The 26,959-nt window shown below is 39.9% G+C and overlaps 1 protein-coding gene across 4 annotated transcripts; it reads right to left on the bottom strand.

Moving 5' to 3' along the window:
* Positions 1 to 8,524: 8,524 nt before the first annotated feature.
* Positions 8,525 to 26,892, bottom strand: gtf3c4 (general transcription factor IIIC, polypeptide 4). 4 transcript variants are annotated; one of them, XM_041193520.1, is made up of 6 exons: positions 26,580 to 26,892; positions 22,599 to 24,413; positions 13,391 to 13,521; positions 10,705 to 10,793; positions 9,731 to 9,791; positions 8,525 to 8,610 (listed from the first exon to the last, which is right to left on the bottom strand). In XM_041193520.1, exons 1-5 carry the CDS (start codon positions 26,856 to 26,858, stop codon positions 9,766 to 9,768), a joined length of 2,340 nt encoding a protein of 779 aa, XP_041049454.1. In that variant the 5' UTR covers positions 26,859 to 26,892; the 3' UTR covers positions 8,525 to 8,610; positions 9,731 to 9,765. The 4 variants fall into 4 exon arrangements, 2 of the variants coding, with proteins under 2 accessions (XP_041049454.1, XP_041049453.1); XM_041193519.1 differs by lacking the exon at positions 9,731 to 9,791; XR_005943784.1 differs by lacking the exons at positions 8,525 to 8,610; positions 9,731 to 9,791; positions 10,705 to 10,793 and adding an exon at positions 21,000 to 21,079 and having other exon boundaries at positions 13,390 to 13,521.
* Between the last annotated feature and the right edge of the window lie 67 nt (positions 26,893 to 26,959).

Here is a 26,959-nt window from a genome sequence, read left to right as displayed (position 1 = left end):
CCGTAAATACACATTTGGTTTCCATTGTTCTGATGGATCTTGCCTTATAATATTTCCAGACAAATATGGGTTAATCATTGGAAATTAGAGAAAGATGCTCATTTTTATGCACAGTTCTGTCAAATAGCTTGGTGGGGAAAATAGCTATTACTTTTTTGATCTCAGGGTTGTAGCCATTACAAGAATGCTATATATAAGACTCTTCAGAGCTGCAGTAACTTAAACTATGATAGTGCTGATCGTGTAATAATTCTTTGATGTAGTAAGCCTGAGTATTGGATCCAACAAGATAAACCTTTGAGAAAGTGTTCTTTCAAGATGTAAATTGCAAACACCACCCCTGATCTTGATCCATTGCAAAGGTTTGTTTGGTCATCAGATTTTTATCTGCATTATTAATATTCTATATTTTTTGACTCACAAGCATATTATTTCTGTTGCTGGAATAAGGTGAAGCTATTTTCTAGAATGGTAATGCTCTGCTTCCAGACCTGCCTTGTGTTAAAACACCTCTAGATCCATATACATAGTCAGTCAGCTCTTTATTGCAAGGCACAGTCAAGGCTGATCCTATGCCAGAAATTTTGAGGTTTTGACACCTTAGATTCAACGGCCTCCAACTGATAGATGGTACTGAAGTTAAATAAAATTGCTAGTGGATGCTTGTTTCAGTAGTCATGACTTTCCTTGCTTATTGTAACTTTTTGCAGTCTACATGTGGAAATTATATATATCATTGGTACAAGACCAGAGGAGAGACTGCAATTACTAACTCATTTGAGTAATAATACATGGTGATAACTAGCCAGTGGCAGACTATATGTTCAAGGTATAATCTCCATCACAGAAAATGATGCTTGCAACTAAGGCGAGAAGACTCAGATTCCTCTTTACATATGTTTTATCAAATTAAAACCTATTTTCTGTGCAACAGCTTCTGCAGTCCTACTTGCAGTCTTCATTTCCAGAGTCCCTGCTGTAAATTCTCCTCAGATACTTTAATTTGTGCTGAACACATCCATCTGTTTCCAAAGACAGCATCCATTTCCTATATGCTGAAACTTAACTTTGTGTGAAAAGAACCTGAAGATACTGGGATTAAAAACAGAAAAATGCTGGAAATACTCAGCAGGCCAGGCAGCATATGTGGAGAGAGAAACAGAGTTAATGTTTCAGGCCCCATTGTTCCAGGTGGACATAAAAATCCCATGGGACTGTTTTGAAGAAGATCAGGGGAGTTCTCCCCAGTGTCCTGGCCAATACTTATCCCTCAACCACCATCACAAAATAGATTATCTGGTCATTATCACATTGCTGTTTGCGCAACCTTTCTCTGCACGAATTGGCTGTTATGTTTCCTACATTACAGTCAATGGAGTGTAGTCACTGTTGTAAAGTGCTTTGAAACATCCTCTGGTCATGAAAGGCATTATATAAATGCAAGTCTTTCTTTTAGTTAGGATACAAGGGGCGAGGGGATGATTTTTGACCCTGGCAATGCTGTGAAAATCGAGCAACCAAATTTACTGCCCCATTCCTCCTTGTAATCTACCTGCCAGCATTTTTGTAGGGGCTATCGCATGAATCCCCAGCTATTTCACGTGAATGCCTACATATAATATCTGGGTAAATTCAAGAGATTGGCAGTATTGGGACTTGAACCTGGAATTATGTAAGTTCACCGGCTGTGGAACCTTACACTTCTGTAATTTTACATTCTATTATTGGTATTTGCTTTCATTAATTTCACTAAGGTACTTAAGCAACAGTGCAACATCAAAGTAGAAAGTATCAAAGAAACAGAAAATAAATGGCATATATTTGTTATTTAAATGTATGCTGCTTTTATTGATGGAGCTTTTTCTCTCACTGACACTGCTGTGCCAGCTGATGATAAAATACATTAAGTAAATATACCAATTATGCAATATGCTATTCTCTTAATGACAGCACATTTGTAGTAAACCTGCTTTATGCAGTGTCTCAATTTTTTCCCCACTTTGGTGAGCGCACAGATGAATGCAAACAAGGAACTGTGCTCTCTGCGACTGCTCCTTTCCATGTTGTACATGCAGACTCAGGTCAGTCAATGACCTCTGGGATCCACTGGGAACAAGCATTGAGAGCAAGCGCTGAGCCGTGGGGCAGCAGAACATGTTAATACTCTTGTTTAACGATCCCTCAGAAATGGAGAACAACAGAGATTGCTCTTCGTTATAGCTGTGTACCAAGTCAGCCTAATTACTGATCTGGGTATTAAAAGACAGACAATCTATGGCAAATGCTTAATTTACAAGCAATAGTGTTTTCCTCTGCTCAGAAGTATAATAAATGATAATAAAATACCAATTTTTGGGCTATTACAAATGCCATTTTATGATACAAATATATATTTAAAAAATAAAACTAAATCATAAATTAAAGAACAAGAAATAACCATTGAAAGCTACATTTTACATGGACCTCAAGAGGCTGATACCACCTGCCTTCACCAAACAGGCTTGTTGTGTGCTTGAGCAGTGACCTCTCCCTAAGAGGATTCCACAACCTGCTTGCTCCATATAAAGGAAAATACAATAAATCCAATTTTCTATAGAAAACAGTCCTAAACCTGCATTTCTGCTCTATTTACTTTTACTGCCTGATTGACATACATTCTCTGTAGGTGAGACATTGTATATGGCCTAGCAATGCATGGAAGCTTGTTAGGGGACAGTATTGAAGGACAGATTTCTAAGAAATGAATGATTCATTTTTTTCAATTTAACGGTGCATTGTTGAAATTCAACATCAGAAATTCCTGTGTAGACACAGAAGCTAGTTCAAAATAATTACTCACGGGGAAGTTCTCCTTGATATTTACAATATCAATGTTTTTGTAGTTCTGAAAGTACAACGATAGAAAATCTTTACTGTGCTAACATCATTCTTGCTGCTATTCAAAAGTGTGGTCACTGTATGAATTACAATAAAACGTGCCTATCCACAGCCATCTTTGATTCAATATTACAAATTTAGTAATTTACTTGTAATTTCTGCATTGTGAGCCATAAATTGTACAGCATATCTTTGAGAAAAGAAACATTTGAACAAATACTACATAACAGATATCCTAGCCTTGGAAGGAGCACACTAATTCAGTAACAAAATCAGAAAATGCTGGAAGAACTCAGCAGGCTGAGCAGCATCTGTGGAGAGAGAAACAGAGTTAATGTTTCGAGTCCACAGATACTGCTAGACCTGCTGAGTTTTTCCAGTGTTTTCTGTTTTTGTTTCAGATTTCCAGAATCAGCAGTATTTTATTTTTAAATAAGAACAATTCAGTAAACTGATTGCAATAGAAGATTGTCCTATGAGGAAAGACTGGGTAGACTAGGACTATATTCCCAGAAATTTAGCAGAATGAGAGGTGACCCCACAGAAACAGAATAAGGGTAGATGCTGGGTGGATTCTTCCCCCAGCTGGGGAGTCTAGAACTAAAGGTCCAGGTTTCAGAATAAGGGGTTAGTCATTTAGAATTGAGGTTAGCAGAAATTTCTTAATTCAAAGTCAGCAGGTGCCATGCATTGAATAAAAACCAATAAAAAATAGGATTCAAAACATTATTTTGGTCATTTTATTTACAAATATTTTTTAAAATTATGCTTCTGTGAGAGGCTCAAGATCAAGCATGGGCATTTTCCAATCATGCTCTGTCAACTTACTGATTCCCATTAACCACATGATTGATTGATTGTATCATTTACTCTGGCCAATCAAAAGGATCAAGCAGCACTAACCTCTAAAGACACTTTTAAAATATAAATTTGGTTGATGTCTTCTATGATCATACCACTACAACCTGTAACAGCCAGCTGCAATAGTTTTCTGAGTGAAGATTTTTAAATGTTGTGTAACTATTGGATTTGTTTTGGCACTTTGATTTAACTGATACGATTCCACTTGTAAATATCATTGATGCAAACACAACAGGTACTATTTCCTGCATAGCCAAAGAAAAATGTTATTTATTTGTATCTCCTGCCAGATAAAATGATATTGCTGAATTAGCATTTCTAACTGATGTTCTCCCCTGTGATACTTATACTCCTGACTGTGTAAAGTTGTACAAGCATTAGAGCATCTTCCAATCTCACCCAGTGACCACTGTTCATTTGTGAACTTTAGTAATGTGTCAAATGGCTATCTAATCAAAACTGGCATGGCATTAGTAACTCCACACACTCACTTCCAACAGTCTGTCGGTAGTGGTCAGAAAAGGAAATTATAGCTGATATTCCTCTCGGAGGCCAACTGTAGTTTACCACTGCTCTGGCTGGAATGAGCATGGATTGGGAAATGGAGCCCGGAACCTTTGCAATCTGTCCCCACACCTTTCTACATGAAATTTTGATTTACAAAACTGGCAACGAAAAGACACCATTGTTTTTATAGAAAGGATTTTTTTTGTAATCTACAGAACTGCCTGATTTAGGAGTTAAGTAGTTGAAACATCACTGAAAAACAATAGGACAAAAGGTTAACATGCTACCAAAAATTAATGATTTTAATATTAGATAATTGAGTCAGTGGTTGAAGATTTTCCTAATAAGATTAACAATTGCATTCATTGTAGTTTATGTACCTGAACTGCCAAATCATTGAAACTACAAAAGGGATCGGGAAAGTATAAATTAAGGGCAGGATGGAGGAAATCCCTCTGGCGTGTCAAAATAGTTAGTCATTGAAATCCTCTTGACTCCAAACCTTTAGCAGCAAAGTAGCCTCATACCTTAAGTTGCTTTAAAAAAAAAATCTATAAAGCAGAATGGCATTGGGCACACAATATACATGGAAAGCATGATACAGATTTTTATCACAGCCTATGACAAGGCAGAGTAATATTAGAGTATTTGATTTAAAAAATGTGAATCTTCTCAAAAAAAGTGATTAACTGCAATGCTATTTTATCATTGTGCTCAGCCATATGTGCATGGGGAGAACTTTTGCAGATAAATTGCTCTTTGTAGAAAGTTGAGGACGTGCTCAAGATAAGCAGAAGCATCTGTCCAGGTCAGAGTTAACCCCCAAAGCAAAACACCCACAAAAATAGCTTGGCCAACCTCAGCTTTTTGGAGGAATCACAAGGGGTCAAAGATTTATCACTCAGATCCAAGGCTCCAGAACACCCAGATGGAACTGGTGATCAGGAGACCTCCTGTTGCTAAAATTGCCAATGGTTTGATCAGATTGATAGGCTATCATCCCAATCAACTTCTTCCAGGTCCTGAAACCAGACCAATTCAGCCCAGAGGAAAGAAGGTTTTTGTACAAGACTGCAATTCTCAATGGATAATTAAAGGGGCTCTTCCACCATTTCAGGACCTAGTGCCACTGATTGTCAGACTCTCCTTATGTCAGTCATCAAATACATGTGGGTCTATATAATCTTAGGCTAAAGTGAGGACACCAAGAATGTATCTCCTCTTTCTACTATTTTGACTGAAAACAGAGTTAAATTCAATCATATTTTTTTCATATATTACCCTATATATTGCAAGTTCAAAAGCTAACTTTTGTTTTAAAACTTTATTTAGTTTTGCATGATGGAGACAGATGTTTCCCGACAACTAGGATCCAGTCCAAAAATATTTTTTCTTCTCAAACAAAACTTGCAGTTTTTGGATGACCTGATACCACTGCTTATTACAGATAAGCAACATTTAGCTGTTGTCTGACATCAGAGCAAGCAGGACTAACGTGGGATATGTCAAGTTATCCAATTCCTGACATTGGCTTTGGAAACCCACAGTTCTTATAGGCATATGAAGAGGGTTAAGAAATAGGAGCAGGAGTAGGCCATTCAGTCCCTCAAGCCTGCCCTGCCATTCAATAAGATCATAGCTGATCTGCCCCAGGCCTCAACTCCACTTTTGTGCCAGCTCATCATAGCACTCAACTCCCTGATATTTCAAAAATCTATCCACCTCTTCTTTAAACACTGTAATATAGCCTCCACAACTCACCGGGGTAGAGAATTCCAGGCATTTACTACCCTCAGAAGAAATTCCTTCACATCTCAGTTTTAAATGAGTGTCCCCGTATTCTGTAACTGTGTTGCCTAGTTCGAGATTCCTCCACTAACAGAAACATCTTCTCAACATCTATCCTGTCAAACTCCCTCAGAATCTTAAGTTTCAGTAAGATCACTCCTCATTCTTCTGAACTCAAATGAATAAAGGCCTAAGCTGTTTAGCCGTTCTTGATAAGACAACCCCTTCATCCCAGAAATCAGCCTAATGAATCTCTCTTGAACTGCCACAAATGCCAGTATATGTTTTCTTAAATACGGGTACCAAAACTATACACAGTACTCCAGGTGTGGCCTCACCAACATCCTATACAGTTGTAACAAGACTTCCCTATTTTTAAACTCCAACTCCTAGCAATACAGGCCAAAATTCCAGTTGCTTTCTTAAATACTTGTTGTACATACATGCTAACTTTTGGTGATTCATGCACAAGAACATCCAGATCCCCCAATTTTTTGGAGTCTCTCTCCATTTAAATAATAGTCTGCCTTTTGATTCTTCCTATCAAAGTGCATGACATCACATTTTCCTACATTGAACTCCATCTGCCAAGTTTTTTGCCCACTCACTCAACCTATCTATATCCCCTTGCAGATTCCTTATGTCCTTATCACAACATGCCCTCCCACCTACTTTTGTATTGTCAGCAAATTTGCATACATTACACTCTCCAAGTCATTAATATAGATAGGTAAATAATTGAGGTCCTAGGACTGATCCTTATGGCACTCCACTAGTTACGTCTTTCCAACTTGAAAACACCCATTAATCCCGACACACTGTCTTCTGTCCGTTAACCAATCCTCAATCCATGCCAATACCGTGAGCTCCTATCTTGAGCAATAACCTTTTATGTGGCATCTTATCAAATGCCTTCTGGAACTCCAAATTCACCACATCTACCAGTTCCCCTCTGTCAACTCTGCTTATTATATTCTCAAAGAGCTCTAGCAAATTTGCCAAACATGATTTCCCTTTCACAAAACCATGGTAACTCTGTTTGATTGTGTTAAGTTTTTCTAAATGTCCCTATTTCTTCAGAAATAGAAAAAAATGAACTATCAATCCTTTGTCTTTCTAAAAAGGAAGGCTATGTGAACAGCATTTTACTATTTGAAATGAATGGCATGAGGTTTTGCTTCATGGAAGTAATCCAAAAACTGGTGTACAATAATGAAACTGCAATTTAACAGCTTCAGCCATACTTAAAAAAAAATCAGAATGCCCAAAACACTTCAATTTATATTTCACAAGATGGTACATTTTATCCAAACTGTAACAGATTTATTGAGAAAACAATTCTTATTGTACAAAAAAAGTAGTTTATCACGTCTTAAGTTGCGTTCACAAATGTACGCAATAGTTGCAGTCGTTAAACAAAATTTAAACAGAAAACTTTAAAAATGTGAAAACATACATTAAATGATGACAGACGATAGAGAAAGTCTAATGGACTGTCCCAACCTAGTGACCAACCAGCCTCTTAATGACTGGTACTGATCCTCTGAAGGCCAATAGTGTGTTACTGAATTTCACTTTGATCAGCCTAGCTTTTAAATACAGGGTGACTTTACGGCTGAATCTTGTCCAACTCTAATAGAATCCTCCTTCGCCCCCCCCACCCCCCACCACCCCGCCCCCACCACCCCCGGCCCCCCACCAATCCTGCCGCACTCCCATCTTTGATTATTCCATAATAGGCCAGATATTTGTGGCATTCATCCGTGGTCAGGAGAAACATATATTGCAAAAGGTATTCTAAATACCTTAGCCGGCTTGGATACACCACAACTTCCAACATATATCATACGTTACTCAAATCCTCTAATGGTGAAGTAATATAAAATCTTCCTTTTTGATTTGTTCCCACAGACAACCTTAGAGTCTAGTATAATTGCCTACTTTTGCATCTGCAAAGCCAGGCAAGTGTTTTTCAGAAAATTGTGACATAGGTTAACTTTTAGATTGTTATTTCCATTCATTAAGCGAAAACTTGACCCGGACAGACATAAACTTCACCTGTTCAAATCTGACTCTATTTTGAACAGTTCCTTCGTTATTCCTGCACTTTCTACACTCAACTGTGCTAGAAATATTCCCAATATCTACTGCACTCTTTTATTCTGAGACTGATGCAATAATTTACATTCATTTCCTACTCCTGAAGAATTAGGAAAGTGGATTAGAAAGATTAACATACTGTCCTCTCCAATGCCCTCAAAATTCATGAACATGTTGTTGGGGGGGGGGGGGAAGAGAAGGTGCTAAGAGCCCTCCAATTTTTCTTTTAGTGTCCCATAGAACACAAAGCTGCATCTTTGAATGTCTCTGGATAGAAGACAATGCCACTATCGAATAAACACAAAACTCCCCTAACCACGGAGTAAATATCTTAAGCATCATCTTTCCAATGCTAAACTTAAGATACAGATGTGCGCTCTGATCCTCTTTCATCCAATGGCTTGAATGCTTATCAGAAGAGAGGAGAGTCACAGTATGTACAAGGACTCTGCAGCAAGCGCTTTATCCAGTCAGGGTCTGGAATGTGAGAAAAACATTTCAACAATAGATCAATTAAAGCAAAGCATCATACCACAAAATAAATATGTTAAAGTAAATTGAAATCAAAAAGCTTTCAGTTTTGAAAAATTGCTTTTGCAAGATTGGTGGTTGTTCAATCTGGGTTATAACATATTTAGTTACCCGAATCTACACAGTCAGACCATCTTCCACTGAAGTAGCACAACTGATAAAATTCAATAGATAATCAATTCGAGTCTTAAGAAAAAATTGATGTGAAACTGCCATCATGATGTGGGGATGCACAAATGCTACAAACCATTGGTTTATTTATAAAATGCATTGCACCAACATTACTTTTTAAAAATAATGCAAAAATTTGTAGAATCTCATCTGTCAGACAAATTCAAGATGGCCTTTCATAGTTTAATTGCAACTGGGGCTTGTAATTCAACAATTGTCTGACTTATTGGAGTCAGCATTAAAGATAACTGTTCTGTAGGCCCTCCCTATCCAGAATACAAACAAGTGTGACCTAACCTTGGTAGCACTGCCAACAAACAATGTTGTCGAGATCCAATTATACTGTTGGAGCTGCGTGCAGCTGCACTAACAACTTCATACATTGAAAAGAATACAATCACATCAAAAGTTGACTTGGTTGTGTGGAGTTAACCAGGTCAATTTTCAGATTTCTGGGCCTCCGCGGACTAGCGTTTTGGCTATAGGCCAGTTTTTAATAAAATGGTTTTCACCTCCAATGTTAATGGCCAGCAAGTAAAAGTCTCATCAATTTACTTTTAAAACTGGGCAGTAAGCAACCCAATTGACCAACCCACTGTAATTACAGTGCTCAGCATGAAACAGTAGTTTTATAAAACCCAGATTGTCAATATGGCCATCTTAAACTCCAATTTTTCTACTGGAAGCATTAAGTGCAAAATTTGTCCTCATTTTGTTTATAAACATTTCTTGTAAATGAACTAAAAAAAAAAGCAGTTGAGGTGTTTTTTTTTCTCAAAAACTCCAGACTTTCAAAAGTTCAGTGAAATTGAAGTTAAAAATTTACAAGATTTTTCTGTCCCTGTTCTCTGTCAAGAATCACATAACATGTGGTTTGCAACTTTGTGAATGGTACCTTTGAACTTGTAGTATCAAGGAACTACATTGTTGCTATGCATTGTTTTTCCTCTGTAATCCTGGAGTAGAAAGAACATCTTACAGATTGCCAGGTGAGGAACAACAGGGGTAAAGTTACATCCTATTTACCAGCCGAGGTCTCAGCTTGGTTGTATTTGTATTTCTCAAAAAAAAGAGTATTCAATAATTATTACATTTTTGAGGGAATTTGCTGTGCATGAATTGGCTGCCATGTTCCTACTTTATAACAGCGACTATGCTTCAAACATGTTTACTTCGCTGTAAAGTGCTTTGGGATGTGAAGGGGGGTGCCGGCTGGGTTGTCAGCAAGGGGGTCAGATGGTCAGTTGTGGGGAGGGGGGTGTTAATGGTGGTGGGGCAAGTGTTGGTGAGAGTAGTTGGAGGGGTGAGGGCATAGTCAGTGTGGTCAGTACTATAGCTACCCCGGAGTTGGAAGTGGTTTTGATTCTTCTAACTTTTCCTGGGTCACTAGCCTGCTAAGACAATCGGAACCATCTGAAGTCTCTGATTTAAATTGGAGTATCAGATGGTTCCCAGAGCAGGGCATTTGTCCAACGGAAGCTTGAACTTCCTGGGAAATAGCCCGTGCAGTCCTTGCTTGGGGACAGGGGGACCCCCAGAAATAATTTGATGATGGTTAATATTGACAGCCATTTTATAAACTTTATTACTGCCAAAGATGTGAAGAATGACACTGCTGTTAATGAACAGTGTCCTATGTTAGAAACATCAACAATGCGGAACACATATGCACTTGCACTTTAAAAAGAAAGGTGCACCACCACCCCTCTGTCTTTCAGCTCATTTAGTATATGGACTCTCTGGTCAAATGGGGAATGACACCCAGCAACAAAATATTCAAACTTGCATACCTACATTTAGGAAATTTCAAAAATGCAGGGCTTTAAAATCAGTTTCTTTGAAGGTTTTGAAACCTTATTAATAGCTTACCTGAGGGTAAGTGCTGTCGAGCGATGCTGTCTTGTAACAGACATCTACGATAGGTCAGACTCTGGCAAGCATGGTATGTCAGAACACACCTGTAAAGTGAGTTAGATTATCAATACCGTACTTTACTAGTATAACATTTACACCTTTAGATCCATTCTTTAACTCTATTCCACCTACTCAAGAAACAGATAAGGTCCCAGTTTAATGTCTTATCTGAAAAAACAGCGCCTCCAACAGCACAGTGTTGCCTCAGCATTGTGCTAAAGCATCAGCCTAGGATACACGTTGAAGTCTCTGGAATAGGACCTCTTATACAGATGGCTGCAGCAGCAACACCACTGAAGATGTTCAACACTATCCAGGACTGATGGGAGCCCCAACACTCCTTTGTGAATAAATGTAATAAATGTAAACCTGAGTAGATTGGCTTCTGGTCTCCACCTTCTTCAACTGGCTCTCAGAAGTTGAAGAATAGCATTTCTAAGACCACTAGTCTGAGCCTGTAAGCTGGTTGGGCTACACTTGTAAACTATAAAGATTGCTTGATTTTTGTTCCCCGGTAATGTTTAATTGTCCCTTTTACCACAATGAATAAACTATTAAAGCGTAGAAAATAATTTTTCCATGTGTAGCTCAGAAATTCTAGGTTGGGTTAGTTGTAACATTCAAATGAACCTAGACCAAGCATAAAATGTTCCTGATTATTTATACATCCATTACTAACCTACAGAATATTTAATCTTTGAGCCCATCAACATTTTTTGGAAGATTATTTATCAGTTTTAAAGTTAATCAATTTGACAATATGATGGAATGGATTACAATCATTTTGATAAGCATTTTACAGAAATCTAGCTCCACACCTACAATTTCTTAGCAATCTAGCTGAACGTTCAAGATTTGACAATAGCTCCACAGTAAACCCAATAGTATTCCAGGCGGGTATTTTTTTAAAACTTCTGTGCTTTTGCTCTGTATATTGGAATTTTTAAAAAAATTCTTTGTCAAGGCTCTGTAGACTGCCATTCAATAGTTGGCTTGAGAAAGTGGTGGTGGAGGACCATCTTTCTGAGCTGCAACACTTGAGCATACGGTACTCCCTTGTTAGATCAGGTGGGAAATTCTAGGATTTTGACCCGGTGACAATGAAGGAATGGTGAAATATACAAGTCGGGTGGCATTACTTGAAGAATTTGATGAGGGTCTAGCTTTGAGAAATATTTTTTTGAAGTAACCTTGATGAGTTGCTACAGCTCAACCTGTGGATGATATATAATGCAGCCACAGTGTTGGAGGAAAATGGATATTGAATCCAGTGGTTGGGGCTCCCAGCAAGTGGGCTGTTCAGTCCTGGATGGTGTTGAACATCTTGAGTGGTGTTGATGCTGCAGCCATCCATGTAAGAGATCCTATTCGAGACACTTCAACATGTAACTTATGCTGGCACTTTGGTACAACGCTGTGCTGTTGGAGGTGCAGTTTTTCAGATGAGACATTAAACTGAGGCCCTGTCTGCTTTCTGAGTAGGTGGAATAGAGTTAAGGAATGGATCTATAGGTATAATTGATGTTACATAATTTACAGCTCCTCACTCCCCAACCCACCACCTGTGACTCTAAGTGGCTCTTTATATGTGCTTAAGTAATTATCCAATGACCCCTACTTGTATACATTTTTTTTTAAGGCTAAGCTATTATCACTTATCTCATTGATGGATATATCCTAAATCCGAATACCAAGACAGTTCCGTATCAGTAACTTCAAAACTAATGAGAATGTAGATTTTGACATTGTGCCCCCCAGCGGGCGAGGTTCCATGACCTGTGTGGCCCATGAAGGCAAAAGTTTGCAAAGCCCTGCTATGAAGTATCCATGTTGAGAAATGGTGAACTTAGAATGGTAGGTGGCTATGCTGCGAGACGAGTAATCCAGAGGACTGAACTAATGACCTGGAGACACGAGTTCAAATCCCAAATGGCAGCTAGGGAATTTATTTCAGTTCATTAAATCAATCTGGAATACAAAGCTAGTCTCAGTAATGGTGACCATCAAATGACTGGATTATTGTACAAACCCATCTGGTTCGTTTAAGTCCTTTAGAGAAGGAAACCTGCTCTCCTTATCCAGTCTGGCCGAGGGGTGACCCCTAGACCCACAGCAACATGGATGACTAAATTAAACCACCCCCCCATCCCCTCCCAATCAAGCCACCCAGTAGTCAAGAAGCTCTCAAGGGCAGTTAGGTATGGGCTTCACACACATCCCATGAATGAATAAAAGGGATGAATCAGAGAACATAAACTAAGCGGTGACCAGCCACATTGACAACATTGGTATGTGAATTCTGTGCTATATTTCTGTTTTCAATATGTATTTAATTTATACCAGTCTGTGCCAATATTCATGCAAGAAAGAAAAGTTCAACTGCCAATTGCTCCAGTCAAAAGCTGCATTTTTTTTTAAAAAATCCCAATGGGAAAACAAAATAGAGTAAAGATTTTAACATCTTTAACAAAGGATGTAGATTGAAGTTCTTACTATAAAACAAAGCTTGAAATCCGGCAGAAAATTTTGCAATGTGGATTTTAACTGTACAAAATGCATGAGTAACATGCATAAAATACAAAAGTTATCAGGTTACCCTTATAGGATACATCCTGTGCCTCTGGCAGCTGACTGTGCTTACCTGTGCCAAATGTGCCCATTGGAGCAGACAGCCTTGCGTCGATCCGTAAATGGTAAAACCTCTTTACAGAGGGAACAGTGCTCAGGAAATGTCTGTTTGGTCAATTTCTTCAAATTATGAGAAATCAGAACCTATAGCAAGAAGGAAGGAAGAAAGGAAGGGAAGGAGAGAGGGAGAGAGAGAAGGTGGGGTGGAGGGGGGGGGGGGGGGGGGGGGGGGGGGGGAAGAAAGAGAGAGATTAACCACTTGTCATACCAAATTTAGAAACCTTTACCAAGCAAGATAATTGATATTTCAGATTTCTTCACATGACTTCAACCAGCTCCAGTAAAGCAATTCCTTTTGCAACATCAGTGAGAACAAATGTCATGATTTTTGTTTTGCTGACCAGGAGTTTCCACTTTGGGAACCATTAGTGATATGGGTGCAAATTATGCTCAAGATTGCACTAGTTTTAAAAAGTGGTTTTCATGCTCAGGTTTCTGCTCGGATTCATTCATTTAATCGCCAAATGTAAAATCTGCCAAGAGCCAGCATAATTGGATAGCATTTTAGAACACATTCCAATATATATTTAAGAGTGGAAACTGGTGCGGTTTTATTTATACATCTGAAAATGGGTTGATCATATAAAAACATTTTAGTGGGGGTTGGGGGGGGGGGGGGGGGGGGGGGGGGGGGGGCTAGTCCACCACCAGTGAATAATCCAAATTTAAGTAAATGAAAACTAGTTAAAATTTTACAGAACCATTCACTGGTTGTATTGGTGTACAGTAGTCAGTTTTATTTTTAGTAAATTAAAACTTTAAAAGCTTTTAAAACGTGCTTAGTAATGTTCTGTGCCAAAAACCTTAATTCTAAGAGCCTCCTCAAAGGCTTGCAAACAGGCACAATTACTGGAAATGCAACTTCAGGATTAATTCGACATGGGTCCATGGCTGACTTCTCGTGCAATTTTTTTTTTTTACATCTAGCATGAAATGATGACTGGAACAATCAATGCTTGAAATCCCTTGGTATTTTGTGCTGGTTTGACCGATTTTAGACAGAAGAAATTGTGCCGAGAAAGCCAAAGCAACCTAGTGGGTATTCCAGGCTGCTGTGTTAGAATAGCAATACTGTACCATAAATTACAAAAAGCTTGTTTTATAGCATTTTATAATGGTATTGGCTTTTGAGAAACAAAGACTGCCTTTCTTTTATTTAAAGGGTCCTAATACACTGATCATGAGAAAATAGATATGTTATACATGGAAGCAACCATAATGATCAACTTGTTATATTAGTTGTGCCACATAAGCAACATAACAAATATATCTTTCTAGTATTGGTAAAACCATGTATCATGTCATCTTTGGCCACAAAAAATAAAATGTTCACCAGTGGCTTACATTAATAGATCAACTAATGGAGATTGCAGTACATAAATTTATGTTATTAATATGGAATTGTACAGGAGCATCAGGAAGGCAAACACCTACAGCAGCCCCACAGACATTCATGAAGAAAATGAGGACTTAAACCAAAACCTTAAGAAATTCAGTAAGTAAACAGGAATATGTCCAAGCAGATTTCAAACCTGAGTTAATCTCTCAGCTGTAAACTCAGAAGTCTGAGATTCAAACTGGAATCATCACAAGCAGTACAGTAGGAGGATCTGTCTAAGTCAAGGCACGTTGGTGGGGATGGTGCATCTAACCCACAATATACCCAGCTGGGAATCCCTGACTCTATTACCAGAAGCAAAAACAAAAGTGCCAGATTTTGTAATTTATATATGTCTCCCTCTAAAAAAACGAGTTTTAAGTAATGTATTTTAAAGTAAGATGAATTCACAGAGGTTTAAAAAGCCAAAGGCTGTAGCTAATAAGTTTGTGGAATGTAGTGACTCACAGTCTACTTACAAAAGACAATGAAAGTCATGCCAGAATGATCCTTGTTCACTGGGAATAACAGGAAATGGCTCAAGACTCACTGACTCAAGAAAAACTGACCAGACTTAAATACCACAAGCTGACAATCATGAAAATATATAAATTTATGCCCTGGCTAACTTGACATTTCTCGTGCTGTTTGTAATCATAACTTTGAGTACACAATATATCATGTTAGACTAGTTGTGGATTTTCAATGGCGTTCACAAGTGAAACAGCTATGCTGTTTTGCAAAGAAAAGGAGCATTATAGGATGTAATGGCCAACTCTAAGGTGAGGCAGTATCACTGAGCCTAAATTTAATTGCTCTTAAGTAAACATTTGGATATTGCATACACTGATAAATTACCTAGCATCAGATATAGTGGCAACAATATCTTTATGGTGGAGAATGTGTTTGTATATCCTAAGTGACTGCCATTGTTTCTTTCCTGCTTCACTACTAAGATGATGCAGAAATCTGTATTAGACAGTGTATGACCTCTGAAGTGTGATGGACAGCAAGCATGCACATGTACAAAGTTCTTACATTTGCACATAAGGGATTTTTATAAACACTCAATATCCAAGAGTTTTAGTGGCTAACACTGACACTAAACTGTCCAATGCAGAGCAACAAAGTCATTAGAATATTGAACTACACACTTCAAACTATAAACCAGGAGAGATAGTGACCAAACTTTATAGCACTCAGGCTAGATTACACCTTGAATGCTGCCTGCCATTCTGGCTTCTTGGAAACAAACTCTAAAACAGTGCAGATAACAGCTAAGAGACTGGTCTCTAGTGTAAGAGGTCTAAGTTGAGGGAAGGTGGAAAATGTTGGCTTTTTCAGGCTAGAAAAGAGGCATTTGAGAGATTATCAGAGTTAAGGGCATGGAAAAAGTAATTATGAAATTTCACTTTAAATCGCGAGTGACACAAAAGGTCACAGGTTCAAACTTATAAAAGATAAATTTAGGACCCTCGCAGAGGGATAAAGGTATGGAACAGACTTCCAGATAGAAGCTAAAATTCTGGAATCATTCAAGAAATAATTAAAAGCTGCAACAGAAACAGTACTGCTAGATTCTTTCACAACTAGATGAATTAAAATGTGCTAAATGCTGCTCGTCTGTAATTACCTTATATATAGATGGAAAAGGTCAGCACATTAATAATAGGGGGCATGATATACCCTTCAATGTATTGGCCCAGATTTTGTAGTCAGCAGCAAATGTGTCATTCATTGTACTCAACATCGGCCCAGACTTTTTGTGGGCTTTTGCATGGAAACTCATCGGGAGTCCGACAGAGTGAGGTGCCACAGGGTATCTGGGACCTTTAGAAAAAGGACAAGCAAAAGCGTCTCTCAAACCAATCAGACTCAACTATCCTGAGAGACACACAGAGTACGAACTAGGAAGTGCAAACAAAAATAATTAATTCAATGTAAAATGTATGGAAAGTGAAATAAAGAGGGGGAAAGAAAGATGGGAATAAGAGATATAGTTAAGACGGGGAAACAGTAAAAACATTTAATTTTAAAATCTTAAACGATGATTAAAATTTTTGAAATTCATTTATGGGATGTGGGCATTGCTGGCTAGGCCCACATTTATTGCACATCCCTAATTGCCCTTGAGAAGGTGCTGGTGAGCTGCCTTCTTGAACTGCTGCAGTCCCTGTGGTATAGGTACACCCATAGCGCTGTTAGGGCGGGAGTTCCAGGATCTTAACCCAAAATTTGAAGGAACAAGACCCCACATTCTTTTAAAAATAAATTTTCAGTAATAGGTTGTTTGATGTTAATTAAAATTTATCATACTGTTAAAAATTCGCTTACAATCGTATGTAAAAATCCTAACTTTTTCCAGTGTATTTAGCACTGCAACTTCACATCCTTCATATATTTTAATGCTGGGTCTCTCGGCGAGATAACAATATAGTGAAGCTTGTGGAGGAACAGGGGGGGTCAAACAGCAATTTCATGATTTGGACATTTAGCCGCACGTGTGAGGACGTCAGAAGTTGCTGTCGGATTCACCCCATAATAACTGTGAGTGCTGACAACCTCACCACTATTCTCACTGCAAAATCCGGATCATTCTCTATAATTCTGGGGGCAAAGTTTTGACAGGTTTATTTAGGGTTAATTATATTCAAATGTGTACTCATTGATTTCCAGATCTCCGGAATTTCATCGTGCGAACAAGAAGTGATCCTCTTTGAAGCTAGTCATTCCTGTAATATCTAAAACAATTTTTAATCTCTCTTTCTGATTTACACAACCAAAGACCATTTTACATCCCACTTTACAATTAAAAGAATGATTTTATCTTGCGGCGCATAATAAATGGCCCATTTTCTAAAACTGGGAAGCATTTGCATACACATTGCTTTCGAAAGTCAGAAGGGTTAGGGCTGATGCTTCCGTTTTAAATGTCACATCTACAGAAACTCTGGGCATGAGTTTTACATGCAAAAAAGTGTTCAACTTAGAAATCCAGGGTTGGTCAAAAAAGGTGAATGAGGACCTTTGCTGCTCCCACCATGACAGAATCACAAAAGTCTTAACAGTGCAGGAGGAGGCCATTCAGCCCATCAAGTCTGCACTGGCTCTCTGAAAGAGCGTTCTACCTAGTCCCATTCCCCTTATCCCTATAACCCAGCACATTCTCTTTTCCGATAGCAATTCCCTCTTGATTACCTCGATCGACACTGCCTCCACCACCCTCTCAGGAAGTTTGTTCCAGACTCCAACCACCCAATGGGTGAAAAACTTTTTCCTCACATCACATTTACTCCTTTTGCCAATTATTTTGAATTTGTGCCCTCTAGTTCCTGATACTCTCTTGAGTGGGAACAGTTTCTCACCATTTACCCTGTCCATACCCCTCAGGATCATGAATACCTCTAACAAGTCTCCTCTCAGCTTTCTTTTTCCAACCTCTCCAGTCTGTCGTCAATCTCTCTCCAATGCCTTCACATCCTTCCTCAAATATGGTGCCCAGAACTGGACACCAGTACTCTAGATGAGGCCTTTTTAAAAATTCATTCATGTGAACTTCACTCAGATGTTCAGAGAGCATTTTTAGAGTCAAATGTGGGAGTCACATGTAGGCCAGACCAGGTAAGGACATAAAGGACATTAGTGAAGTAAACCAGATGGGTTTTTACAACAATCATGGTAATCATCAGGCTTTTAATTCCAGATTTTTATTGATTTCAAATTTCACTATCTGTCGTGGTGGGATTCGAACCTGGGTCCCCAGAGGATTACCTTGGGTCTCTGGAATACCAGTCCAGCGACAATACCACAATGCCACTGCCTCCCCCTGTGCCTTTGTAAAGAGATGCAAGGTGCTCATTTAATACCTCCATTATTTCTCCTGCCTCCACATGCAAGTCCCCTTTTTTATCCCTAATTAGCCCCACTCTTTCTTTTACCTCCCCTTTATTATTTATATGCTTATGGAAGACCTTGGGATTCCCTTTCATGTTAGTTGCCAGTCTCTTTTCATGCTCTCCCCATTGTTTTTTTAATTTTTTTTTTAACTCCCCACTCCTCCATCCTTCTGTATTCAGCCTGATTTGCCATTGTATTTTCTACATGGCATCTGTTGTCTGTGCACTTCTTACTTTTCATCTCTACCTCTATCTTCCTCCAGGGCACTCTGGGTTTATTTGTCCTACCTTTCCCCTTCAAGGGAATATACCTTGACATTACCTGCAATACAGTTTCTTTGAAGGTTCAGCCACCGTCTTTTCTGCCAACATATGATTCCAACTCGCTTGACTCAGATGTATTCTCAACCTACTGAAGTTGGCTTTCCCCCAATTAATTACCCCATGCTCTGGATTGTTCCTTGTCCTTTTCCATGGCCAACCTAAACCTTATGATACAATGGGCACTGTCCCCATAAATGCACTCCCACAGAAACTTGGTCCATTTGGGCCAACTCATTCCCCTGAACCAGGTCCAACAGTGCCTTCCCTCTCAGTGGACCAGAAACATACTGCTGCAAAAAATTATCTTGAACGCATCCCAAGAACTTTTGCCCTCTCATCTCTTTGTCCTATTCCTATCCTAGTCTATGTTTGGATAATTAAAGTCCCCCATTATAATTACTCTATAATTCCTGCACCTCTCTGTAATTTCTCTGCAAATTTGTTCTCTACATCCTTTCCACTAGCTGGTGGTCTATACACTACACCAATCGATGTTATTGCACCTTTCCCATTCTTTACCTTCCTTACCTCCAGCCAGAGATTTTTTGTCCTTGACCCTTCTGGAACATCCTCTCTCTCCAGTACTGTAATTCCATCTTTAATCAATACTGCCACTCCCCCCGCCACCTTTCTGTCTCTCCTAAATATCTTGAACCCAGGAATATTTAACGCCCAGTCCTGCTCTTCTTTGAGCCAGTTCTCTGTAACCGCATTAATATCATAATTCTACTTGTCAACCTATGCCTGTAGTTCACCAAACTTATTAACCATACACCGTGCATTCACATACATGCACATTAACCCTAATTTAGGCTTTTTTGCTTTCTCCCTTACTCTAACCCCATCTAATGACTTACTATTGCCTGCTCTAATTCTATCAAACTCTCCAAGTATTCTATTTACCTTGCTATTACTCTCTGATATATCCTCATCATCAGTTAACGCTTCTCTACTTCCTCCTGCCAGTTTTTCTCCTCTCCACTCTGAATTTCCCCTCAGGTTCCCATTCCTCTCCAATCTAGTTTAAGCCCTTCCCAACAGCACTAGCAAACCTCCCCAAGAGGACATTAGTCCTGTCTTGTTAAAGTGTAACCCGTCCATCTGCCCCAGAACCAGTCTCAATGCCTCAAAAATCTAAAGCCCTCCTTCCTATCCATTTCTCCAGCCACATGTTGAACAGCTCAATCTTCCTATCCTTATGCTCACTAGCATGGCACTGGGGGTACTCCTGAGATTACTGCTCGAGGTCCTGCTTTTTAAGTCCCTAAAATCTGCTTTCAGACCTAACCCCTTTTCCTACTTTGTCATTGGTCCTATTATGGACCACTTCCTCTGGCGGTTCACCCTCCCCCAAAAGAATGTCCTGCAGCTGCGCTGTGACATCCTTGACCCTGGCACCAGGGAGGCAACATACCATCCTGGAGTCATGTCCACAGCTACAGAAACACCTGTCTGCTATGGAATCCCCCACCACTATAGTTCTTCCATTCTTCCTCCTCCTCTTCTGTGCAGCTGAGCCACCCGTGGTGCCACGAACTTGGCCTTTGCTACGGTCTTTTGAGGAACCATCTCGCTCACCAGTGTCCAAAATGGAAAAGCGGTTAGAGAGCGAGATAACCTCAGGATTCTTGCACTACCTACCTGTTTCTCTTAGATACTCCAGCAGTCAACCATTCGCTGTCTTTGTACTACTTAGCTCCTGTGTGACCACCGCTCTAAAATGTGCTATCCATGTAATCCTTAACTCTGCAGATGCACCACAGTGACTGCAGCCTGGCTCGAGTTCCACAACCCAGGGCTCAAGTTTCTGCAGCTGGTGACATTTCCTGTAGATGTCGTCATCGAGGACACTTTGTGCCTGCACGACTTCCCACATCCCATTCCATTTGGCCAAACTGCACTGACATACCTTAAACTTTATATAAAAAGTGTTTACTACAATATGGTATAATATAATAACTCACCTGTCACCCACCAATCGTCTCCTCTGACACTGCTGGGAGTTGAAGCAAGCTCATTAGAAGCAGCGCACACATTCTAAAACCTGCAAGACATTTGTAATAGCGGAGGAGGCATCTTTCTTATTTAAATGAGCGATTTGCAGTTTGGTTTTAATAAAATGTTTTTGCTCAAATGCCTGCCACCCAATAATACCTCTGGTCTCTACATGTCCTTTCTCAGCTGCAAGGCTGGCGATAGCTCATCTTTGCCACAGATGATCCTGCTTCCTAATTCTCTACCTTCCCAATGAGGCTTTGGGTTTTTAGAAGGCACTGTGTCTAGGGACCAAACATATTCATATTATGGAAGAAGGCTTCAAATAAATCCTGGACTGTAAGTTACAAGTATTCTTCACTGCTGACATTACACACAGTTGACATTAGTAATTATGAAGGGACGAAACTGGTTAAGGAGTAACAAAAATATGATCCGAGATTTTAATTGTTTTTCCTTTACTGCCATTACTTGCAGCACTTCCAACACCAGTTTTCTGCATCGCACTTACATTCATCCACTGTGCAGTACTTTTCATTTGTCACTCTTAAATTTCATTTGTCATCTGCCTGCCCTCTTAGCTAAAGAGCTTAGTTTGTGCAAGAGATTGCATACAAGTGACTGGATTAAGACCTGGAAAAATTTAATTCAATACAGTAGCTGTATCCAGCACTAGGATCATGCATATGTTTTAAGGCCTGCATTTTATTAGGAGCCATTTTCAATTGGATAGTTAGGTCAATTATACGTGCTGGTGAGTTGGGATACTTCAAGGGGGACTTCAACAGACTAAATGAGCTTTTCCCATCGCCTAACTCTTGCTAATTTTTTTCTCGGGATGTCAGCAATGCTGGTGAGGCGACATGTATTATCCGTAGATCGTTGCACTAACAAGGTGGTGGTCTTGGTTGTCATTATGTTTCTACTGAACTCGAAGTCACAACTCACCATGGTGAGATTTGAGCTCTCAATTTAGGGGTTGCTGGTTCCATATCATGCTACCGCTCTATTACAAGAAATTTCATTCAAGTTTAAGATTTTTGGGACAAGCGGGCAGCAGTGAAAAAAAACATAAATTTTCTTTTCTTTTTTTCAAAGAAGCCTCATTTCCATTAGTTAATTCAAAAGGCTGGAGAAAGAAAATAACAGAGAGGAAAAAAAAAATGAGCAGAGTTTTGAGTGACCACCAGCACAGGGGGATCCACTCTGAAACTGGTCAAAATTATTTTTAATGTTACCTCAAATGGTTCCAAAACAAAAACTTTAAATGTACAGTCCCAGGAGCTTTCCAATGCAAAGGATACTGGTGGAGGATTAAAAACAGAAAGATTAATGCCTAATTGCAGATATATTCTGGTGATGTTCAGCAACCCTGGTGATCCCTCCCTGTTAGAGGATTAATCTAGCAGCTCTGTTCTTCCCAGTTGGTGAAATACATTGGGAATCATAGGCAGCAGAGCTTTAATGGGCTGAATGATCACCACAAACCATTTAACCACATAACTTTTCATAAACAAGGGACTGGGGTGGTGGAGTGGAGGAAAAATTAAACCAAAACAAAGACCTACCTTGGCTGTCCTATCATCGTAGCTGGGGTCAGAGGTCAAGAAGTCACAAATGCCTCTAGTTGGGACACTGGTGTTCTCAGTAATCCAGGTGTGAAGGTACACTTCACCCAGAACTCGTTTCATATGTTCGCGTGTCAGGTGGAGCTCTACAACTTCAATGTTAGCCTGAATCGCATTCAATTTCCTTGCAATCTTCTCTCGAACCTGGTCTTCAGCGTTGCCGTCTTTTGGGTCAACTGTCAAGTCCTCTGCTTGACTCCCAACCCCTTTGCTTGGTTGACTACCTTTTGCACTTGTCTCTGCCTCATCTGGCTGCCGACTATCCTCACTTAACAATGCAGAGTTGTCACGAAGTAGAATCTTTGACTCATGATGATTTGGTCTCCAAAGTGCTTCAGAGGGTGCCTTCTGTAGGGTCTGAAATAAAATCTTTAAGAGAAAAAGTCTTAACCGCCATAAGTAGTTAGACGGATTTGTCTGGAGTTTATGATCTAGAGCTTCATCGAGCTCTGGAGGAATACGTTTTTCTGTCAACACCCGCCAGCGTACAAGGTCAAGTAAGTCCACCTGTTTGAATAAATTGTGGATGGAAGATTCTAAAATTTTAGAAGCTGCTTCTTCTGGAGTTTTTAACGTGATAAACTGCACCTGGTATGTGCGGCTGGCTGGGTGGAGGCCATTATTTATACCTTCTGCTGTCACAAGAGCGAGGTATGCATTATTTGGGCTGAGACATATCCCATGAAGTCTCACTGTGCCAATTGACTCTGGCAGTTTGATTAATGTATGATCAAACTTTACCGCTACATCTGTGAAGAGAGGAGTCAGCTTTCGGATGGTCCCATCAACAGAGCAGGTGTAGAAACTCGCAGTTTGTTTGTTGGCTGTCAGAGACACAATGGGAAGAGTGTGGAGGCCTGTCACATGAGAATTGTGAACATTCAGTCCAGCTTTGGATATTAATAGCAGGCACCAGAAAACATAGGTTCCTCTGGCTGCCACAACCAAGCTGCAGCTGCACTTCTGATAGGGGTGGTAGAGGGAGATACATCTAATATTGTGCACAGGTAACTGATCCATCTCTTGCCAAAGAACCACTGGTTGTCTGAGTGTGAAGTATCCTTTCACTGCTTTCAAGTTGACTGGCAGAATCTTGACAGGTCCTTTGGAACTGCCAACAATTAACCCACTCATTTTGCGACTACCATGCTCATATTCCCACCATGCCAGAACACTTGGGTCATTAATACCTGATTCAATGGTACTGCACGCAATGATAGAACCTTTACCATGAAATGGGATTTGAAATTGCCAAATAACAACATCACCATTTTCAAGTAGGACGGCCAACAGTACAGTGCCCACGTCTTCACACTCATTGTTGGCTTTCACACGTTGGGTGTTGCAGATACTGGACCATTCCATTCTAACAGGAGTCTGCATATAATGTCTCCTTTGGAATTCAGAGAAATTCTTCAACTCCCCACCCAGATCCGCATCCAAATGCCCGTATTTGTTCTCGTACAGCATCTCACCGTACACCTCTGTAATATCTAAAGCTGGCGTCCACTGCAACCTGTTCACATTCACTTGGATGGACAGTCTATTGTCCAGCGTCAAAGATGCCAATAGACACCTTCCATTGAAGTCACAACCCAAGGGAGACCAGCTGGTAAATTTAAACCCTCGCAATGGTGATAAAGCGCCCCCTTCAGGATTAAAGACCCTGTCCATCATTAGGGAATGACTTAGAGTTGGATCTTTTTTACTCAGGAACTTTTCCTTGCAGCCACTTACTTCTGCCTGAGAGCCAACCTTAAAATACATAAAATATAAAAATTAGCATTTCCTTTCAACATGAAAATTATTCTTGTTAAAACAGAGTTCATGTGAAAATAAACAAAGCTTATGGGAATAAGGTTAAAGGCAAACCTTTACATGGAATAATTAGAAAACTGTAGATTCATTTCAAGATTCAAGTTCCTTTTGGGACTTGTTCACCGAAGTGTTGAAATAGGGATTATTTTTTCCCCTTATAAAAGAAAACCTAGGCAAATTGCAGTTAGAAAATAATAATATTGCTACTACAACAACTTGCAAACCTCAAAAGAGTATTTCGGATGGCTTACAAAGGGAAGAAGCTAATGCCAAACAGGACTCGGGGAAAATAAAAGATGTGTGGAAAAGGGTTAGAAAACAATTAAGGAGTTAGGTTCTTAGAAAGCTTTTGAAAGAAGGTAAAACTGTTATCAACAGCTTTGGAAGAAGTTCCAAACAGCAAGGACGTAGAGTCTGAAAGATGATAACGTTAGATAGTGGGGCAGACAACAAACAGTAATCCACTGTTGGAGACTGAGGGCTGGAGGAGTGAACCCTAAATGCTAGGAGGCAGAAATCTAGATAAGCTTGGCTACTAGGATGGAAATGCTAGAGGAGCTAGTTTCCATTAGGAAATCCAGTCTGGAGTCCTTTCCTTAACTTTCACCACACCTGCACCCAAATCCAGATGGCAAAATTAACCTGGCCACGCTCAACAAGTCAAAGTGAAAGGAATCATGGGTAAAATCTTACATTCTGCATGACTGCATATTGCATCCCAATGTATAGCATCATCATATTATTATAGGAAAAGGAGTAGGCTGTTTAGCCCTTCGAACATATTCCACATTTCAATGAGATCATTGTTGATCTGCATTTTAACTCTATCCACCATCTTAGCTCCACATCCCTTGGCTGGCAAAAATCTATTAGATTTGGATTTAAGATGATTAATTGAAATTGCATCTGGTACTTAGATAAAAGCAAAATACTGTGGATGCTGTAAATCTGAAACAAAAACAGAAAACGTTGGAAAAACTCAGCAGCTCTGGCAGCAGCTGTGAAGAGAGAAACAGAGTTAACGTTTCGAGTCCATATGACCCTTAAGATACTGCTAGATCTGCTGAGTTTTTCCAGCATTTTCTGTTTTTGTTGTGGGAGAGTTCCATGCTTCTACCATCCATTCCCTGAAGAAGTGTTCCACAGGTTGCTGTCTGAATGGCCTGATTCTGATTTTAAGGTTATGTCCCTTTCTCTTAAGATTCCTCTATCAGCAGGAAATGTTTGTCTCCACCTACCTTATCAATCCCTTTCAAAATCCTAAAACTTCAATCAATCACCCCTTTACCTTTTTATATTTCAGGAAATGAGCCCAGCTTGTGTAACTTCATCTCATAATTCAACCCTTGGAGCACTAGTAACATTCTGGAAAACCTGCACTTCACTCCTTCCTAGGCCAATACCTCCTTTCAAAGGTGTGGTGCCCACTTTAGTGCCATGTGAAATCCTAAGGTAAACAACTGTTTGAATTCTTTCAAAATCAGGATTCCTTTCCCCAAACTAATCAACAAATCCATCATAATGAAAAACAATGGTGCTAGGATTCATTCACATTGCTTTTGAAATCTGATTATGTTCAGATAGCCAGAGGGCTCACTATAAAAAGAATAGAATGTCTTTCTTGTCTGCTCAGCAAATCATATACAATAACTTGAAAGTATTCCTGGATTAGTCAAGAACCCCTGCAAAACAACGACATCAAGTTTTGCCAGTGTACTGGGACTGTACCATTAAGTACTCAAACTTGTGAGAGCATTCCGTAAGCCCATGGTTCTTCAAATCTCGACAAAGCTAAATTCAAACCAAAAGCAAGCTCCTGAGGCAAATTGTGAGAATCCACAGCCAGTGCACCACCCTATCTTCTGAATCGCTTTCTTATTCTCCAATGGGAGCTCATCATGTCATTTTAAAATCCAGTCGCTATCAAATTCCGAATTAAATTACAAGTTCATTGAGCTGGAAAATTGCGTTTTTTTTTTAAACAAATGTTTCTCAAGAGCCGAAAGGATAATCAGGTGGTGCATCCGACTAGGGAGATAGTCTAAGAATGCAGAGAGTTTGTGAGGGGCTGCTGGCTGGTTTGCGTGCCAGGGAGGGATTTACCTTGAGAGAGCAGCTCTGGCTGGGTGCAGGGACCGAGGTCCTATGGATCACCATGTCCAGCCCGTTGTTATGGATGTCGCAAATCTGCTCCAGGACATAGATGTTTTTCCCGGTGGTGATGGAGAGCCGGTTGTCCTCGGACCAACTGAGCGGCTCGGGGCCGCTCACCGGGTACTGAAGCTTGACACTGGGCTCCCTCTTGCTCGTCAACACCGCCCGACCACCGGCCGGGCTGCCGCCGCTCTTCCTCTTCGCAGAAGCCGCAGATACTGCCGCCATCTTACACAAGCCCACCTCTGCTCCCGGAAGTGATGCTCAAACATCGCGACCGCCTAACTATAAAAGGACCCCCCCCCCCCCCCCCACCCCGCTCGACCTTT

Source organism: Carcharodon carcharias, chromosome 8 (genome assembly GCF_017639515.1).
Source record: "Carcharodon carcharias isolate sCarCar2 chromosome 8, sCarCar2.pri, whole genome shotgun sequence".
In the NCBI taxonomy this organism is placed as follows: Eukaryota; Metazoa; Chordata; class Chondrichthyes; order Lamniformes; family Lamnidae; genus Carcharodon; species Carcharodon carcharias.
This window is presented reverse-complemented; position numbering and strand designations above follow the sequence as displayed.